Source organism: Rutilus rutilus (genome assembly GCF_951802725.1).
Source record: "Rutilus rutilus genome assembly, chromosome: 6".
Taxonomy (NCBI): Eukaryota; Metazoa; Chordata; class Actinopteri; order Cypriniformes; family Leuciscidae; genus Rutilus; species Rutilus rutilus.
Genome location: NC_140214.1, coordinates 16,280,063 through 16,301,245, shown reverse-complemented (window position 1 = coordinate 16,301,245; position 21,183 = coordinate 16,280,063). Strand labels below are relative to the sequence as shown.

Here is a 21,183-nt window from a genome sequence, read left to right as displayed (position 1 = left end):
GATTTTTTTTTTTTTAATTTCACTTTAATGTGTATCAGATCATTAGTTATTTTTTTATTAAAACTGTTTAAAATGTCAGAGTTTTAAAAGACAATTTGGTATGTTTTCTATATCTTCTCCATGCTTTACAGGCCCTCCAGTGTCCACTGACTCATGGTTGAAAACTCTTGAAGCATATTGAGAAACTCTGACCACACTTTTCTCATTTTATTGATGTTTTCTTATGTTTTTTTCTTTAGTAATCGATGGGCCAACACTGCTTATTGTACGAGACATCTCCGACACGGTTGCCTTTGTGGAGTGGAGCCCACCCAAGGCTAAAGTGGACCAGATTATATTGCGGTACGGGCTGGTAGGGGTGGACGGACCAAAGACCACCTTTCGCCTGCAGCCTACTCTGAGCCAATACTCTCTCCAAGTACTGAGGCCTGGATCCACATATGAAGTATCAGTTTGTGGAGTCCGGAATGGCAGTGAGAGTGGAGCCATTTCCACAGAGTTCACGACAGGTGAAAGAAAGCAGTTCTGGTTGTGTAAATAATCTTTCATCAGAGTTAAAAGAATAAAGATCTTTTAGTGAAGTGGGTCTGCTTCACAGAAGTAAACATTTATATTTAATTACAAAAATGCAACATGATAACAATGCATGACATCAATTTCTAGCTCTCTGTGATCCATCTGAGTGACCAGTTCATTATCGATTTGTATCATTTTTCTCAGAAATCGATGCACCAAAGAACTTGAGAGTGCTGTCAAAAACTTCCACTAGCCTGGAGCTGGAATGGGACAATAGTGAGGCAGATGTAGAAGGCTACAGTGTGGTCTACAGCACACTGGCTGGCGATCAGTATGACAAAGTCATTGTCCCGCGCAACGATGGCACCACCACCAAAACTACTCTCAATGGTAGCTCAAACCTAACCTTTCCTTTATTTCATAGTACTGGAATATATAGGATATGGAAAACAATTTAAAATGGTTTTATTTATAATAAAATTGTTTCTGTTAAATGTAAATAGATAGAATAAAACTGTGGAGGCTGTTAGCCTCATGGCCAGTGCTCCGGCATGTAGATCATGTAGAAAATTATTATAAAACAGCATGTCATCCCACATTCACATTAATCATAACATTTTAAATATATAAATATATTTTTTTTGTCTATTTTGTCTATTGATGAATTGAGGTCTTTTTTTTTTGTACATCATAAAGGCATTTATTTTATTACCTCGCTATTTTCTCCAAAAAACGTGAATGGTGATCAACCAGTGTAATGGTGATGAGTCAGTGTAATCTTTTAAGTGTTCTTAAACATTTGCACACAAAAAACAGTTGTAGTACACTTTTGACTTTATGGAAACCTTTAAAGTGAATCCTCTTTTAAATGTACTGCCATACTGTTTTTTTTCTCTCTCTTTAACAGCTTTTTTATTCAAGTAAGCAACATTTCTGACAATAAGTGTTGAAAAGAAATTATTTGTTTGTTTCTCAAAGATATTACAAGTCACATCAAGGTATTCAGTTGCTCCTGATGTTTTCCTTCTCATTATGAGTTAGTTCTGAGCCCCCACAAATCTATTTTTATACTTACAGTATGTAGTGACAACAAAATATATTGCTCATCTGCCAAATATACAGATTTTTTTTTTTTAGCTCTCTCTTTCCTTTTCCTTTTCTCTTTCACTTTCTTTCCCCTTTAGATTTACTGCCTGGCACAGAGTATGGCATAGGAATTTCAGCTGTTGTAGGTGCCAACCAAAGCACCCCGGCAACGATGAATGCCAGAACGGGTAAGCGAGAAGATTATGGGTCTACCGTTGCCAGATCACAGTGAAATACATTTATTTTCAATAGTATGGAGTTTGTATTTCTGCTGCTTACCGTGCAAATCTGTTTTTGCCAGTAGAACTGATAAATGATGTTTGTGATGGCATAAAAATATGTTTACTGAACCAAACAGTGTAATACTCCCATTACAAACCTTGAAACAGCCGCAGTATACTCTTTATCTTTAGGTCTGGATGTCCCCTTGGATTTGACAGTCACAGCCTCCACTGACAACACCATCAAGCTGTTGTGGGGCACAGTGCAGGGGCCTATTGATCACTATAGGGTGACCTACACATCCTCCACTGGAGTAACAACTGAGCTAACGGTGCCCAAGGACGTCACCACCACCACACTGACAGGTCTAGAGCCGGGCACAGAGTACAGCATTACAGTCGCAGCACAGAGAGGCAGGCAGCAGAGCACTGCAGCTACTATCGATGCTTTCACAGGTAATTTGATCTTTTGGGAACTCGAGTACAGGAATCACTGTTGAGTGTCCAAAGCATTGCCTCACAACTGCCTCATGACATGTCATGCCAGTTTTGGGCAGAAGTCTCTCGTTAATCTCTCCGATAATTTCATGAGTAATGCAGCATGGTGTGGAAGTAAGACTTTTGCTTCTGTGTCAACAATGGGCAAAGAAGATTTAATAGCTCCTGTAGATTTTTTTTTTTTTTTTCACAGCAGGTTCATTTCTAGTCAATTCTAATCATCCTTCATCAAAATTCAAAATTCATATGTCCTTTACTTCAGGGGTTCCCAGTGTTATCAGTCAATTTAACATATTTAATCATTTTGCTTATGTGACATTTTGTCTGTTGTTATCACTCACTTGCCTTCGCCTGGCGCATCAACACTTATGTATCTACAGCATCAAGATTTTATCATATTGCATTACCATTTTCCACTTTTATTCATCCAATTTCCATCATTTGCTTGATGTCTACTAATAAGATCATGTGATTTGTTGATAGCCCTAATAAAAAAAGTATGAAATTAAAATGCTCTAACAGAACATTGTTTTAATTTTCTTATATTTTACATAGGGATGTCAATCAATTAAAAATAAGCAAAAGACATTGTAAACAATAAATTGCATATATTTTAACGTTATGAGAAAATGATTCAAAGACATTGTTGTGGTAGACAAGTAAATTATTAAATAGGCTTATGATCAATGATATGAAAATATAAATGTCTATCACTGGCCTGCAATCTACAATTCATTTTATAATTGATTTTGTCAACACATCTGATGTTAACCTAAAAGCTGTTTACACAGGACATGTTTTTGTATTCCATCTGCTATTTTTTTTAATAAGTAGTATTATTTTTATTGTTCTATGTAGACATGCAAGTCTTTGGCTGTTGCATCACATCTTGAATGCCATATTTTTATGACGACATGTCACGCTCAACTTTGAAAATTAGGTTTGAGAACCCTGCTTTCTCTTTCATTCTTTTTTCTGGTTTCATTCTGCACTCTGTCCAGCTGTTTTTGAATCCATGAGTGCATCCTGCGTGAATGGCTCTGTCTGCTCTCGGTAGTGTGGTTTGGTGAGGTTTGTTGGCAGTAGTAGTGATATGAAAGTGGTGCTTCAAGCTTTAATTGCTCCTGTGGTAAAAAATAAATCCCCTTTTATGGGATTTACACATGTGTCAGGCGGCGTGGTTAACTGCATATTTTTTATTCCACTGTTATTTCTGTAATTAATGCACTAAATTATCGGATTAAATTAACAGCTCTAATTTAATTTAACATTTCTATCATAAAATTTGGGTTGGAGAATCCCTTGTTGGAAAACACTGCTTCACTGCTACATTTTGATTATTATTTTTTTTTTTACATCTACCAAAGAAATAACCCTTTCAGACTTTATCTTCCTTATGCATCTTGTCTTTGTTGTTATCAGTCACTCACTTGCTTTGGCCTGGTGCATCAACACATTTATATCTACAGCATCAAGATTGTATCATATTTTATCAGCATTTTCCACTTTTTTTCTTCATTCAGTTTCCATCCTTTGCTTGATATCTATTGTCTGACTGCATCTCTTCTGCCAACTACATCCAATCACCTCATTGTTTTTCGTTCTTGTACTCTTCATTCCTCCTTCCTGTGAGGATGTGCCAATCATTTAAGAGATCTTTAATCACAGGAGCAAGCATTTCGTAATATCGTTGTTGTCATTCAATTTCAGGGTTCCGCCCTATCACGCAGCTCTTCTTCTCTGAAGTCACATCTGATTCATTGACTGTGGCGTGGAGTGCACCGGCACCGCCTGCTGACGCATTCATCTTGAACTACAGTGCCCAGGACTCCAGTGATGATTCTGAAATAGCTCTAGACGGGTCCAAAACCAGAATCACCCTCACTGGTCTCCTGCCCTGCAGGCGGTACACTGTTACCTTGGTTACAATGCACGGCAATGTGACCTCAAAGCCAGTTATAGGCTCAATTGCAACAGGTATTAATACTAATGATGTTCAAGGATATTATTTATACAATATGTCTGAGGGAGTTAAGTGTGTTTATTTAATGTTGATTTTTTTCTTAGTTGAGTTTACACATTTTACACAAATGCCAATGCTCTCAAAACAATTCCACATGCACTTTTCCTAAACAGAAGGGCTTTTCACACTGTGCTTAACCCTAGGTTTTTGTCGTTCTAAACCTTGCTTTTAACTCAGGCTAGAGGAACGTTACACACTTGTGTGAAACAATATAGTGTTAGAATGTTACAGCGACTGCCAATAGCGTGCCTTATATTCACATGCTTTGGACAGTCATGGAAATGCAGCATGTTGCATAAACGTTTGAGGCGGCAAATCGCAACGGAAAACACAACAGTTGGAGTGAAGAAGAGGCCGTATCGTTTTTTCCTTTATAGTCGGAAAGGTCTGTTCAGGAAAAACTTGAGAGTACAGTCGCGAATGTATTAAATGAGGATGTGCAATACTTGAGACTTTATGTAAACGGATTGCTGCTGTGTTCGTCCAATGACACTGACACTGCAATTATGCAAATAAGAATGTTAACCCTGTTAAAATGGTACACTAAAGTGGTACATGCACCACGTTAAAATTCTCTGATCCATGCTTCTTGCATTCAAAAACAGTCGACACAGTCAACTAAAATACCATATTCTCAAAAGCACATGATGGTATGCTGTCAAATAGCACCGTATTGAGACCTGCTGGGTTTGAAATGCACATAATACAGGAAGTTCAATTTCTGAAATTGTCAACTATCATGACTTTGCTATTTATGTAAGAGTCATCAGTGAAAACCTATGGATGGTGGCCTATTACCATATTCTCCATTTCTGAATCCAGTTGTTGAGTTCTTCTCTTCCTAGATATAAAAAGTGTTCAACCGCAACCTTACGACAAAGAGCAATAAAAGAGGCCTGCAGTGATATTGAACTACATTTGTGCCTTTTATGGATTCGCCATTCACACTGTTCTTTCCTTAAATTTATCACTTGAGAAACGTGTGTTGTTTGATGTGAAAAAAATTCTATGGCTTAACAGAAATGAGAGGGATTTTTACAGAAATTTCAAGAGAATGAACAATCTGTACTGAAAAGAAAAATGAAAATTTGACTTCACAATGGAATGCAGTGCTTGCATTTGCATGCTCACACTAGATTCACAGTGCTTATTTTTATTAGGGAACACTTTAAGGTTTTTACATTTTGTTTCAGTTTTATTCATTTCACTAGACAGTCATTTGTGAGCATGCGCAGAACAAGATTCCGTCTCTACCTGCTGGATTTCCCCATTATGATACTTGCACACAGCTGCACAGCAGATTTCACCATTTTGTGTCTTAATTAATTCAACCGTGTGTAATCCTCCCCTAATTACCTCTCTCTGAATATGGAGGTGTCAAGAATTATTCAGCTTTTCTGTCAGTGAACTGATATTTGCAGTTGCCAAAGGAGATATTTTCTCGGAGCTATTTCTAAACATAGAAATGAGCTCTGCAGAGGAACACCTGCACAGCAGCTTGATTAGTTAAAAAAAAAAACTTCAACTTTTACTTCACATGATATTATTATTATAATGGTATGATTTGTGCGTGAGCACTTTAAGTACTTGCACCTTTTGCCGTCCAGTGTGTTTTAAAGCCTGTTTGCTTAGAAATGTGTTAAGTACATTTTCAACATGTTCCTGCTTTAGTTAGAAACCATATTTGCACTCATTAACACTCTACATTAACATAAGTGAAGAAGGTCACCATATGCTCAACAATAAGAAACGGAGTAAATGGAGATGGAATGGGCTGAAAAAAAGTTGTTCTTTGTGCCTTTTATTCAAAGTCTGAAAATATATTTATTGACTGCTCTGCTGAGAGTGGAAAATAAATTAAGATATGCATACATGAATAATCACGACTCATTTACTGAGGAATATTTTACCCTGAAAGCATTTAAATGAGGTTGACAACCTGTTTATGAATTGCAACCCAGAGTTTATGAATTGAATGCATTAGTCTAATGAATATGGGGAGGTGTGAATGGCTTTCCACTCGCTTTAAGGACTGGCCACTTCAATAATTGCAGGAGTAAATCTGTTTATTTCCCTTTCAATTGTCAGAAAGCTCCAGAACCACTGTTAGTCCGTTAAGATGTTTTTTCAGAGGCAGTCTAACCTTTGCTTTTTGCGATGCTAAGAGCTATTGGGACAGATAAACAAATCGTGAAAGAGTCCCTGCTGGACAGCGGCAGACAATAACAATGTAAATGTCCTTGTGAAGAGTGTCGTTTGTCCAGCATACTCATACTCCTCCTCCTCTCTAGGGCCTGTTGGCAAACATAAATAGGAAATAAATGACATGAGAAAAGAAAAGAATTACAATGACTAGTCCATTGAAATGAATTACAAATGAAGCATGCAAATACAATGGAGACTACATTATAATAATAATAATAACAATATATTAATCAACTGTATAATGTGATATATTTATATAATATTTATTTTACATGCAGCACCTTATAGGTGCAGATGCCATGAGATCACAAGACCAAATTAGTACTGCTAATTTTGTCTTGGTAGTTCCCTGTTTTTGGAAATTTTCAGTCCCCGAATAAGGTAATCATGTCTAACTGTGAATAGTGCATTTCTACAATCAGCGTAACGTTATCGAGTGCTGATTTTATGAGTGCACCATCTGTACACTTAAACTACTGTTCAAAAGTTTGGGGTCGGTGAGGTTTTTTAATTGTTTCTGAAAGAAGTCTCTTATGCTCACCAAGGCTGCATTTATTTGATCCAAAAATACAGTAAAAACAGAAATATTATGAATTATTATTAAAGTTTAAAATAACCATTTTCTATTTTAATGCATTTTAAAACACAATATATTCCTGTGATGGCAACGCTGAATTTTCATCAGCCATTTCTCCAGTCTTCAGTGTCTTCAGTGAAATCATTATATGCTGATTTTGTTCTGCTACCTAATATTTTGTGGAAACTGTGGTATATTTTTTCTTCAGAAAACGTAATTTATTTGAATTAGAAATCTTTTATAACATTATAAATGTCTTTACTGTCACTTTTGGTCAATTTAATGCATCATTTCTGAATTAAAGTATTAATTTCTTTCAGAAAAAAACCTTACTGACCCCAAACTTTTGAACGGTAGTGTAGATCTAAATCAAATATACTTTATTTCTCACTCATGGTCATCTTGTCCCCCATGATGCAGGAATGGATCCTCCCAGAGACATGACTGTGCTGTATGTCACTGAGGAGTCTGTAACCATATCATGGATTCAACCACTCGCACCCTTTGATTACTACAAAATGTCTTACCAATCACCAAAAGGTAATTCCTCCGCAGTATATTTAAAGCATGTTGAACAAAGACAAATAAGCCAGCATTACTGTTTGTAATCACCTCACAGGCAGGATGGACAATGTGGTGATTGACAATGATGTCACCAACTACACCCTAACCAGCCTCCACCCAGCAATGGAGTACGAGATCAAGCTGAACGCAGTGAGAGGAAGTCAAGAGAGCAAGGTCATCACCACTACTGTGTTCACAGGTATTTCTGCTCTCAGTCAATTACTCAGAGACTAATCATAAGCTACTGCACATTCTCCAGACATGTATTGTAATTTACCCTAGGAAATGTCTTTTGGTATTTCGTGAAGGATGTGCTCTCATAGCCTCGTTCGTCACAGAACTTTGATTTGATAGAAACATGGATGACAGACTGAGGAATGATGCACATCATTTACCATGTGATGAGTGCCATCTCTCACCCTGTGCGTTCCGCCCGTCCTCTGGGAGGCTGCCAGCCATCTTGCAGAAGTGAAATGAAATTTTACTAATGGAATCAGTGATCAGCGGGGATGCTCACCTGCCATCGTACTTGAACAGCACCACACGGCGGTGACAGGCAGCTAGTACTATGAATGGATTGTGTCTCATTCACTCATAATTGATAAGTGTTCTTACTTACATGTACAGATCTTTCTTTTGCTAAAAATTTCCATCAGATGCACAATATGTTGTGCATAAATTTGATCTTTACCCTGTTTATTAATACTCTTGACCATTCTAATGAGGATTATTCTAAGTAGTGTAAAATGTAAGTGTGTGCACGCGTGCGTGTGTGTACAGTATATATATATATATATATACTTTTACTCATTAAGGGTGCATTAATAAACACAGTAAAAACAACATTTATAATGTTACAAAATATTTCTATTTCAAATAATCCTGAAAAAAAGAATGATCACATTTTCCTAAAAATATTAAGCAGCACAACAGTTTTCAACAATACATTTTTGGTAATAATGAAAAATGTGTCTTGAGCAGCAAATCAGCATATTAGAAATGGCTGCTGAAAATTCAATTTTGCCATCACAGGATTAATTGTAATATTATTTCACATTATCACTGTTTTTACTGTATTTTTTTTATCAAATAAATGGAGCCTTGGTGAGCGCAAGAGACTTCTTTCAAAAACCTTAAAAATCTTACTGACCCCAAACTTTTAAACGGTAGTAAATAAATGGTTGAAAAATAATTATCTATGTATTTTAGTATATAGATAGTGTTTTTAGATTATTATTATTATAAATATATATTTGTGTATATATACAAATATTTTTAGTATTTATAATTATATATTTTATTTGTAGTGTTTGTATATATAATATAGAAAATAAAAAGAATATATAAATAAAACAATATCTTATGTAATTAAATATTTCAACTTTCCATGTTTCACACAAATTAATACATATGCACGGTTAGTGTATGAAAGCCAAGTGAACCTTTTCTCTGTGTATTGCTTTAATGTTAAAAGCTTGACTTGAGAATAGAATAGTGCTTTAGATTAAACATACTGTAGGAATATTTAACTTTGCGTCTCAAATGACAAATCTCCAGGAAAGGTCTTTGTCCCAGCTGTGCATTATATCACTGAAATGAATTAATTAGTCTTTGTCTCGAGCCTAGGAAGTTAACTAATTAGTCATATCAATGTATGTAGTACAATAGAACAAACAGATGCTGGCCTTTGCTTAAAGACTGCTGACTTGCTTAATAACTACTAAGGAAGTGTGTGCCTATACATCAGAACACAGCTACACTCCCCATTGCAACTTAAAGCCTGACAGTTTTGTTCAAAGCTAATAAAAATATGACATGCAAACAATCTCAAGCTGCCCGTGTTGACAAATCTCGTCAGTGCTGTAACAATGCAAAGTGACAAGTAGATCTTCTTTTAAAAAATGTATCTTTTGGAAACAGCTTATTATGTAAGGGATAATGTACATCCAGCCGGTTGCTATCTCAGAATAACCCTGATGCGGGTGATGAGGACCCTGATGCGAAGCGGAGGTGTCTTTTAACAGGCTGAAGGGCGCTTATGAAATAAGTAAATAATAAGACACGAAATATTGATCTGAGTCGAAGCATTTTATCAGGTTTTTAAACGCAAAGCTTTCATGGAGAGAGCAGTTGCTAGCGTGGCAAGTTCAAACTAGACAGATATTTAAGGAATACGATACAGTCATACGACTTATTACACAGCATACACCACATATAATAAATAATTATAATTATGGGGATAAGAGATATTGATTTGAGATGAAACTGTTTTAAAATCATACCTGTTTGTTATCTTATAATCCAAGAGTGTACAAAAAAATAGTCGCAAAATGACGGCAGCTGCGTTTGTATGAAACAAGAGAGCGAGTCCACGATACTGGATAATAAATAGTAATAATAATAATAATTCATTACATTTATATAGCGCTTTTCTCAGCACTCAAAGCGCTTTACATAGAAGGGGGGGGATCTCCTCAACCACCACCAATGTGCAGCATCCACTTGGATGATGCGACGGCAGCCATATTGCGCCAGAACGCTCACCACACACCAGCTTACTGGTGGAGAGGAGACAGTGATGAAGCCAATCAGTATATGAGGATGATTAGGAGGCCATGATGGACAGAGGCCAAGGGGCAAATTTGGCCAGGATGCCGGGGTTACACCCCTACTCTTTCGAAAGACATCCTGGGATTTTTAATGACCACAGAGAGTCAGGACCTCGATTTTACGTCTCATCCGAAGGACATATGGATGACATACGGACATACGGATGACATAATTAAATAACTGTACACAAAATATTGATTCGACTGAGTTGTAATATTTTATTAGCTCACCAAACGCATAACTTCCACAAAGTAAAACCGTTCCTATCAAGCGTATATCGCTGCCGACTTCAGTAACCCGGATGAGCCTGTGTTATCTGTTTTTAGCGGTTGTTATCGGGGAAGGACATACTGCTGGATGGCGCGATTGACCAATCAGAATCAAGTATTCCATAGAGCTATGTAATAATAATTGGATATAGAGAAAAGTCTGGCTTATTTCAGCTTTAATGTAAAGAGTGACAAGAGGGGATGGTATAACATGATGGATCTGGTTCATGGATATGTTCTGGTTCACAGCTCTGGCTAATGACCTACTGGGGATCATCAAGTTCACTTTCATTACATAAGGGAAAACTAATATTCTCCTCCTAGTCTGTCAGTGCAGGGTATGTCAAGACACCGTAAAGCAGAGCGAGGGGAAGGTGCGATGAGGAATTGGGGGATTTTGCCTCTGAACTGCTGTCAGGCAACTGAGATCAGCTTCTCTGGAAGGTTGTGAGAGGGCCTACAATATCTTGGAACAGAGTCAACAGAATCTAATGGGAGGGTCAGATCTCTACAGCTGTAGAAGTGATATGGCTATTGCAAGAGAGGCTGGCAGAACAAAAAATACGAGGGACAGGATGGGAAGATGGTAATGTGCGATTACAGTCCACTGACCTCATCTTAGAGGACATACGCCACAGTGCAAATAGGAGAGTGAGATTTTTCCTGTCTGAAAAAAGAAAGGCCATCTGTGAAAGTCACAGCATGGATAGAGGATTACTGAGAACAATATTTCTCATTACTCACTTGCATGGAAATGCTATTGAGAATGAGCTCTGCACACATTTGACTGTCTAATTTCCCCCTCGATGTCAGCTAATTAAGGAAATTGTGATCTTCTTCAGCCAGATAATCACAACAAATTAGTTCCAAGCTGCTGAGGTGCTCTAATTTTAAATTGCCGCTGAATATCGTTTGCACAGGGAAGAAAAAGGTGAAGATGAGACGGCTGCCAATTACCTTGGCTTAGCTTATCTAAGACTGTCTGTCTGTAACCTGCACGCAATCTTCTGTTCCACACAGCTATGGACATGCCTATGGAGCTCACTGCATTGAATGTCACACCTCAGGGGGCTCTGCTGCGTTGGAACGCCCCTGTTTCCAGTGTTGATAACTACGTGCTCACCCTCACCCGTAACCAAGGTATGTGGAGGCCTGATGAAGAGAAACACATCTCTGTAAAACTTTCATCTGCATCATTTACTCTTTAAATCACATCCCAAAAGCAGGAGCCTTAAACACTAAACGAAATGTAACTTATTTTCCAACGGACAAAGATAGGCTGCTTTGCCATTTCAGGTCTGCAGGCAGCAGAGAAAAAAAAACCAAGACAAAACAATGCGCATATGCAAATGGTTCTCACTCAATTGCATTAATAAAATATAAACTTTAAAAATATAAGAAATATAAAATAAATATAAACAATTAACCATATAATCATGGGTAGTTAGGATGGCAGTTAGGATAAATTGGCTTATCAACTTTTAAAAGGGGCGAAGAAAAAGCTTCTTGTATCTTTTGTTTTTTGAGATCATTCAATCAATCTTTAACTTAGCAGAAGCTTGCCAAATTAGGTAGATGCCAACATGGACAGGTTGCTTGTCATCCTTTAAAAAGCAAATTTATGCCAGGTAAACAATACATAAATAAACAAGTGGAAAATACAATCAAGACTATGTTAAATGGTCTCACCTACATCGAGGATAAAAATGGTTTGTGCTGACCACAGATTATTTGTACAGTGATTTATTGTCTTCTGAGAGAATGAAACCATCTAACAAGTACATTTAGAAACCAAAATTGTCATTAATGTTAATAATATTGCATATTGGTGAGCCAATGTTCATGGTCATGGTCATATTAATACAGTCAGGTATTGTAATTTTGAGTATTTTTGTATGATAAAACTGTTGTCGCCACATATGTGTAATGTTTGCTATTTAAATACCAATTCAGTTAATTTTTGAATTTCAGTTATAATGCATGATTTTTTTTTTTCTAATTATTAAAATAAAGTAAAAAATCCAAGAATATTTGCAGAAGTTTTTCACTTGCATCTGCACTAATGGAACTTATCTTTCCAGTTACGGCAGACACCTTCTTAGTGGAGGGTAGCAAGCAGGAGCACCAGCTGAGTCAGCTCATTCCCAGCACCACCTACTCACTGGCCCTTTATGCCACCAAAGGTCCTCTCACCAGTGGCACTGTCATCGCCAACTTTGTCACACGTAAGTGCAACATCTCTGTGCCCTGTGTTCTAATTAAAGACTAGAGGAGGTCGAGACCACACAGATATTTTTATATAGCGTGTTAAAATTGTCACTTTTTAAAGGGTGAGCAAAAACGCACCGTTTTTGTGTCTGTCCCTTTAAATGCAAATGAGCTGCTGCTCCCAGCACAGAGGGCGGAGCTTCTAGAGCTCATGTGTTAGCACCTCACACAGACATGCATTGAAAATTAACAAAAAACTTTCAGCCTTTTATGTTCAAACTGGAGTCAGACAAAGATGGAGAGACTCAAGAAGTGACAACATGTAGAATGCAACAGGACATTTCTGAATGGTTAGTTGATGAATTTATGTAGCTTATGTGTAGTTATCTTCTAGTGATTGATTAGCATATTCTGTCATGATAGTCTATAAATCACGTTCCTGGGGGCGGGGTTTATGTCAATTTTAGGGTTTTTGATGTCACTAACCCGGGAGGGAGCTTGTGTAGTCCCTTCCAGCCGTTTGTTGTAGTCCTTAAAAAGCCATTTCTGTAAAAGAAAATATCTCCCTTTGCTTTGAACTTTGAGCGTTGTTTAAAAAAACTTTTATTTAAATTGTAATAATATTTCACAATGTAACTGTTTTTACTGCTTTTGATCAAGCCTTGGTGAGCAGACGTCTTTCAAGAAAATGTTAACATTTTATTGACCCCAAACTTTTGAACGGTAGTGTTGCTTATGCTGCCATGCACAGGCTTGGAGGGGTAGCAGTAAAATAATGTAATATTTATTTACATTACTGTAAGTAAACTCAAAAGCTTAGATATAATTTGGAATGGATTGACAGGACAAGTCAATAGTACTTTCTTTTTAGTTTAGTGCCATGTTTTTCAATCCTGCTGCTGATGGCCCACATTTTAGGTGTCTCAGTAACCTGATGTACCCTTACAATGTCTTCAGGTCATGGAGCACTGTACTAATGAGCTGATGAGTTGAATCAGACATCCAAATTGTGCTGAGATGAGCAGGATTGAGAAACTCTGGTTTAGTGGCAGTTAAAGTTGCTGACTTAATTTCAGTATTATCTACAGCTTTTTATACACCATCGCAGTGTACTCTAATTTGATTGGACAACCAGCATCCCAATAGTGCTGATATTTAACCTATGGTTACGCATTACCTGCAGTCAAATCACAGCTGTGAAGACATTAAGTAAAACAGCACTCATGCTTAAATATCCAATAGACAGCTGAAAGATTAAGCACTTCTCTAATTATACTATCATCCTCTTTTAGTTTAGCAGAGATGTGAAGCAGAAACAAGGCCGTTATTTTTGGGTTATCTTTGTAGTTTGTGTAACAAAATACTGAAGTCAGCAAAGCTCCAATTCCCATGTGAGAACAGAGAGGAGATCAGCATCACTACCCATCTTTCCTCACAGTGAGGATGTTTGTGGAGAGAGGCGAGCTGTCTTTTCCACACAGAAGACTGAACTAGAACAAGCAGTGATTTCATTTCAAGCTGCTTTATTCTGCATTGAAACTTTCAGCTCATCTATTAAAGGGGGTGGTTGGGCCGAGCCACTTTCAGATGCATTAGACCTCAACTTTAATCAAGCGGCCCTCCCAGAATACTTCATTACTTTTGATTGTTTAGAGGAAATTAATTTGCACATAAAAGTGTCACAGGCCATTGGCTTTGCAACCCCAGTGCCAGCTCAGTGACGTGCAGAATCTTGACACAAAATCGCTTGATGAGGTTTGTGGTGTTCATTTGCCTCCAATACCTAATGACAATTTAATTCAGAAACATTTCTGCTCCAATAACAGTGGATTTAGATCCTGCCATGCTCTGATAAAAATGTAACAATGTTTTATTGCCTGCAATGCCTGAAAAAACTTAGCTGAAATTACCATCCTGCGGTGTTTAAGAATCTGCCCGCTCCCACCCTGAGGGAGGTGAAGCGTCATAGATGCATCATTTTGGAATTTATGAGGAGGCTTATGGAAGCTTAAGGGGATAATTAAGATGACAACAACTAACACATTTCATGCTCCATTTCAGGATTAGTGCTGTCTGTCATTTTGATTTAAATTACAGTTCTAAATTCATTGTTAAAGAGATTAAGGTGAGGACAGGAATATGAATGTGTTCCTCAGATATACATACAAGCATATCTCTCCATTCCTCCACGGTAGCGTTTCAATCTCCACAGGTGCACTTTGTTAGTAATGGGAAATCAAGAGTAGAATGCTGTTCAAATGTTTTGTTTGGTTAGATTTTTTTCTCTCTCTTATGCTCATTAAGGCTACATTTATTTGACCAAAATTACAGTAAAAACAGTAATATTGTGAAGTTAAATTTTACCATTTAAAAAAAAAACGTTTTATTTTTTATATATTTTTTAAAATATATTTTCAAATGTCATTTATTCCTGTAATTTTCAGTAGCCATTACTCCAGTCTTCAGTGTTACATGATCCTTCGGAAATCATTCTAATATGCTGATTCGGTGCTCAAGAAACATTTCCTATTACCTATGTTGAAAACAGTTATTAATTTTTTTTCCTCAGGATTTTTTGGTGAGTAGAATGTTAACTATCTTTACTGTTACTTTGATAATATAGTATTATCTCAAAGGGACAGTAAAGACAGTTGACATTCTATTCAACCCAAAATCCTGACAGAAACGTAACATTGCAAGTAAGCTTGTACATTTTACCAAAAATATTCCATGTTGAATTTGTCAAATTGTATTAATTAGTCAGCCACAAAGAAAAACGCTATAAACACAGTTCAATAAACAAAACAGCTCAAGGTATTTGATATGTATAATACTGGCTCTCACGGCATACATATGTTTGTGTGTAAAACTAGAATTACTTTTGATATATTTAACTAACGGTATTATGTTCTGATATGACTTTCCACGCCCCCGTAACTCTGTGATAGGTTCTTATTAAAATGTTAGGTACCACTTTATTTTAAGGTGATGTAGTTACACGGTACTACAGTACATGTACTTACTATAGTAGTAACAGTAAATTATGCATAATTACAAATAACTAACCTTAAACCAAACCCTAACCGTAACTCTATAGTATGTACATGTGGTTAATTAATATAACTCAGTACTTGAGTAAGTACAATGTAACTACCTCACCTTAAAATAAAGAGTAACCAAATGTTGTCTTGTCTACAAGTGCAACAAATCATTTCATATCTAGGACATTTCATACCTTTAGTTCCAGAGAATGAGAGGTAGGATTGGAGAAGGAGAGCTGTACTTTTTAACGCCCTGAAAAAAAAACAATAATACATCAATTTTTCTGCACATAGACAGCAGATGGCTTTTGAAGACATGCAAAAGAAGCATCAGCATTTGTGGTATGAAAGGAAAGTGTGTGTATGTGTTCAGCTTGTGTGCCTGTGCTCTGCTGGAGGGAGAGTGGCATGTTGACTGATAAGAGATCACGTTGAGAGACAGGACGCCGGTGAACACACACTAATTGTCTTTCCTCTGAAGTGGATCTGTCAGTGTGCCTGAAACCTATACTACACACGCAACCATGTGATTTATTTTGTCCTCAGGCAAGCGAGCATCTTACATGCCTCCAGCGGGTGTGCTGACACAGCTCCAAACATACACACTGATACATAGACAAAGCATCTGATAGTGAAATAGTGAAAAATCAGCTGAATGTCAGGTGGGGGATTGTCATTTTAAACATGCTCTGTTAATGTAGCTGTCACGGTCACATGCTAGTCACCACCTCCTCGCTACATTTCCCTATATTGTACTATATAACTCTTCCCACTGCAGTTCACCATTGTCTGGTCTCGGCGTTCCCTCAAAGAACACTTACCTGACTCCTTACCTGCACGATACCTACCAGATCTTCAGTCATCTGCTCCCTTCATCCGTCTTCAGTCATCTGCCTCGATCTCCATTTCAGAACCTGCAACAGATAAGAGCATTACTCATCCAGATATCCATCCTGAACACTATATTCAGTTGCTCACCTGCTTCCATCGTTGCGATCACATACTTCTGCAAATAAACCTGTTGATAACTTTACCTGTGTGAATCCTTCTGTTTCATGACAGAAGACCAGACCCTAAACTTAAAGTATGGGCGTTTCCCTCATCCATCAAAACCCAACGATCTTCTGATACACTGTTTCCAGGATGGCCGCCCGATCGAAGTATATGTGAAAGAGTTCCTAGAAATTTCTCACCAGGTCAACTGGACAGATGATGTCCTAAAGAACGTGTTCGGGCTTGGACTGGACAATCCTCTGCAACAGCCAGCTTCAGTCACAAAACCATGTTCATTCGCACAATACCTGGATCATGTGCTGTTGTTGAGCGGTTCAGCCTTCACCGTGGGCTTCTTCACGTCATGCCTGTCAAGCCTGAGCTTCTTCACGTCATGCCTGTCAAGCCTGAGCTTCTTCACGTCATGCCTGTCAAGCCTGAGCTTCACGCCATGCCTGAGCCCTCGCCTTCGGCCAAGATGGCCGCCACCATGCCTGAGCCCTCATCTCCAGACAAGAAGGCCGCCGCCACGGCTGAGCCCTCGTCCCCGGCCAAGATCGCCGCCGCCACGTCAGAGCATATTTCTGTCCCAAGACCTGTTCCTGAGCCTGAAGGCCCTTGCACACTGAGTCTGAAATTATCGCATGCGTTTTTTTTGCTTTCGTGATTCGGTGGCTCTGAATTGTCAAAACACTATTCAAAATGCTTGCTACGGATGCGAAAAACGCAGAAAATCGAACCTGAATTTCGGACACAGTGTGCAAGGGCCTTGAGCGTTAGCCTGTAATTCCACCCAAGAAAGTTTTGGTGGGGGCTATAGGTCCTTGGCCATAGTGGCCAAGCCGGGCTCTCACGGAAAGGCCACGAAATGCCGATCCGCCCTGGTCTTCCGTACTGCAAGCTCTGCCCTGGCCTCCCGAACGGCAGGCTCCGCCCTGGCCACCCGAACTGCAGTCTCCGCCCTGGCCGTCCGTACGGAAGGCTCCGTCCTGGAGGCCTCTGGTCCCTCCTAACCACGTCCTCGTCAGCCTCCCGGATGCCTGCCCTCCCTCCCCGGGTAGACTCCTTGAATTTCTGCCTGCCTTCTCCAGCCCTTCTACCACTCCTGTTGCAAGCCCTCCGCCTGCTCTTCTTCCTCCCCCTCATGATTTCTGAAGCCATGTTGTTTTGAGCCAATCACTGCTGCCATAAATGCCATGTGACTAAATACTATTGGGAGCTGCAGGAAAATTATGACAAACAAATATTTTTAAAGCCTCCAGAACAAATGGAAGACTTCCAAATTAAATGTTGCTTGTAAAAAAAAAAAAAAAAAAAAAATGTCTGAATACATGAATATTTTTGAATGCAGTTTGAGGTACAGTAGGTAAGGATTTTTTGGAACAGAAATAATCATTCAGCAAGAACACATTAAACTGGTCAAAAGTGACAACAAAGACATTTATAATGTTACAAAGGATATCTATTTCAAGTAGAACTTTATATTCATCAGAGAATCCTGAAAAAAAAATAAACATGTATCATGGATTTCCACAAAAATGTTAAGTAGCACAACTGTTTTCAACATTGATAATTATAAGAAATGTTTATTGAGTAACAAATCAGCATATTAGAATGGTTTCTGAAGGTTTATGTGACTCTGAAGACTGGTGTAATGATGCTGAAAATGGTGAAACACATGGAAAACTAATGTATGTCATAGTTATTATATGCATTCTATACATAGTCAACCCCAAGAAAAACACATAAAACAGCTAAAAAGAAACAAAAACATAGATTTGTGCCGTTCAAACATAGTCCATACAAGTAAATATTATCTGACCAAAAAAAGTTACTGGGTTTTACAATCAAAGTGTCCAGTAGATGCCAGTGTAATGTTGCTTGTCAAATTTGGTAATGAGACTTTACTCTAACAGATGTGTTTTGTCTATAAATTGCTTTTGCTCTTTGATCTTTGTTTAAACAGCCATGGATGCGCCCCAGAACCTGACAGCTAGTGAGATTAACCATCGAAGTGCCCTCATATCCTGGCGACCGCCCATCGCGGACATCGATAACTACATGCTGACCTACAAAGCAGCGGACGGCAGTCGAAAGGCAAGCATAATGTGGACTTTAACTTGAGGGACAAATACAGATATAAAGTAATGCAATTTGTAACACAAATTTAGAAAACAAAAATAGGAAATAAAAATGCATGAATTATAGTGTGAACATTTTATTGGTGGTTTTGATATTTTGCTGTTCACATTTCTGTGCTCATTGCATTTCAGATTTGAACTGTAGTTGATGTACAGCCTGATCTTATAAAAACGTTACGATCTAACAAACTAAATTCCGCAGAGATCAACCATCTAAGGGAGCCGTTACATCTTTTAAATCTGCCTATCTGAAAAGCTCAATTTAATTAAATCATTTAACAAAGTCATTTCAAAGTCTATTAAAGACTTCCCTGAAACAATTTCTCTGAAATGAGACAGTAGATACAGTATCTGTTTCAAATAATTTCATTACTTTTAATGCATGATCACTGTCCTATAATGTTTTTTTTTTTGTAATCTGTATTTAAACAGCTTGACTAAAAAATGCAATGACAAAAATGAGGTTATGGATTATAAACTTTAGATTTATGTTGTTATACACAGACGTGCACACAATCAATGCAACAGAACACTCTGACCTTGTAGCCAACTCTTAGTGTTAGTATCCGTCCAGTGGGTGTCAGTGGTGCACAGATGATTTAAACCCTGCTGGTGCATCTTAGACATAAAAGATTTCTCTTTCCATTAGAGCCAGGTTGGCATAATAACAGACAATATGGGAATTGCCAAAAATAATAATACAGTGTAGTCTACATCCACTATGTGTTGATTCAGCCTATATTTCAGATTCAGGATTGTAAAGGAATCAAAATGAGAACATAAAAATGGACCCACTCTGCTACAAATGGAAGCTTCCCTAATACAATTACCTGCTCAGTATCCTCTGCATACTGACAAACATTAATGCAACTTCATTAGAACACTGCTGTGCTGCGTAATTCACATTACACATTGATCAAAAGGAAAAGGATGAATATGGAATCAAATGTTGTTTCAAAGGCATGTCCATCCAGGTCCTCTGTAAATGCTCTGAGTGAAAGTTCTGAAAAGGCACAGAAAATGTGTGGCACATTAGTTTGATAAGTGAATTTTTTAAAAACAAAAGAGGGGAAGTGAACTGTCATGAGCTATAGACCAAAATAGAAACGCTGTTTCTCCCCAGCAGCACCAGTGCCTGATAAGCCTCTTCCTCCCCCATCAAGGGCTTTAGAACTGCCAATCATATGGAAGAAAACACTGGGAGTAAAAGCATTGTATGAAAAGCACCCAACAGTAAGCAGCTTCAGATCACAACAATTTGTCAGGCAGTTCTTAAAATGATTGTGATCTGTCTTCTGTTTGTTTATGAGGAATATCTTTCCTACCCACAATGCTAAGAGCTGCTGTTCTTTGTACTATCTCTAGGCATGTTTTCCACAAAACTGTTCTGCCGCCGAGCAGTTCTTTGTTTAGTTTTGGTCTACAGTGTTTGAACAGAGGTAATGTACTAATGCCTCTGCGTGCCTGCGGATCAGTAGACTGTGTTTGATTGTGTTTTAGGAGCTGATCTTAGATGCCGAAGACACATGGATTCGTCTCGAGGGGCTGGCGGAGACCACCGAATACACTGTGAGACTGCAAGCCGCCAGAGGATTAGAAACCAGCGCCATTGTTTCTACTTCTTTCACAACAGGTGCAAATCTTCCACATCTCCTGTAAACTTCGGGTTCGATCGGGTTTGTTCACCTCATTAGGTACAAATGCACACTATTGCCCCATCAACATCATCAAGTACAAATCAGTAGCGACACATTCATTGCATCTGTTCGCATCTTGCTTCACCCTCATTTATTGCCTTGTGTTTCTGTGACTTTACAAGCACCCGACTTCCAAAGATAGCATTTCATAACGTCTCAGGCAGAAATCAACAAATTTACACTTCATTGTCGTGGCGGTGATGCAAATCACCGCTCATTAACCTCCCAGTGACCCTTCGCTTTCTTTTGCTCTGTTGTTTTGGATGTTTCTCAACCCTTTTCCTCCTCAGGAAACCGACTGTTTCCCACGCCACAAAACTGTGCGCAACACCTCCTGAACGGAGAGAACCTGAGCGGAATCTACACCATCTACATCAACAGAGACCTCAGCCAAGGTGTGCAGGTTTACTGCGACATGACCACCGACGGAGGCGGCTGGATAGTGAGTGAGAGATCTGACTATGACATCTGAACCCTGTCTGTATTGTCTATATGTTTGGCACAATGTATGATTTACACAAAATCCCACAGTGC

At 38.3% G+C, this 21,183-nt stretch overlaps 1 protein-coding gene across 2 annotated transcripts in view; it reads left to right on the top strand.

Moving 5' to 3' along the window:
* tnr (tenascin R (restrictin, janusin)) overlaps positions 1-21,183 on the top strand; it is a 145,423-nt gene that overhangs the window by 114,355 nt on the left and 9,885 nt on the right. Inside the window, exons 9-20 of one of the 2 annotated variants that reach the window (XM_084410399.1) lie at positions 240-509; positions 721-906; positions 1,701-1,790; positions 2,016-2,279; positions 4,032-4,298; positions 7,547-7,666; positions 7,746-7,889; positions 11,590-11,709; positions 12,651-12,794; positions 18,778-18,908; positions 20,453-20,585; positions 20,940-21,091. In XM_084410399.1, coding sequence (XP_084266525.1) covers positions 240-509; positions 721-906; positions 1,701-1,790; positions 2,016-2,279; positions 4,032-4,298; positions 7,547-7,666; positions 7,746-7,889; positions 11,590-11,709; positions 12,651-12,794; positions 18,778-18,908; positions 20,453-20,585; positions 20,940-21,091 — 2,021 coding nt within the window. The remainder of the gene's footprint in view (positions 1-239; positions 510-720; positions 907-1,700; positions 1,791-2,015; positions 2,280-4,031; positions 4,299-7,546; positions 7,667-7,745; positions 7,890-11,589; positions 11,710-12,650; positions 12,795-18,777; positions 18,909-20,452; positions 20,586-20,939; positions 21,092-21,183) is intronic. The other variant, XM_084410400.1, reaches the window with a different exon arrangement.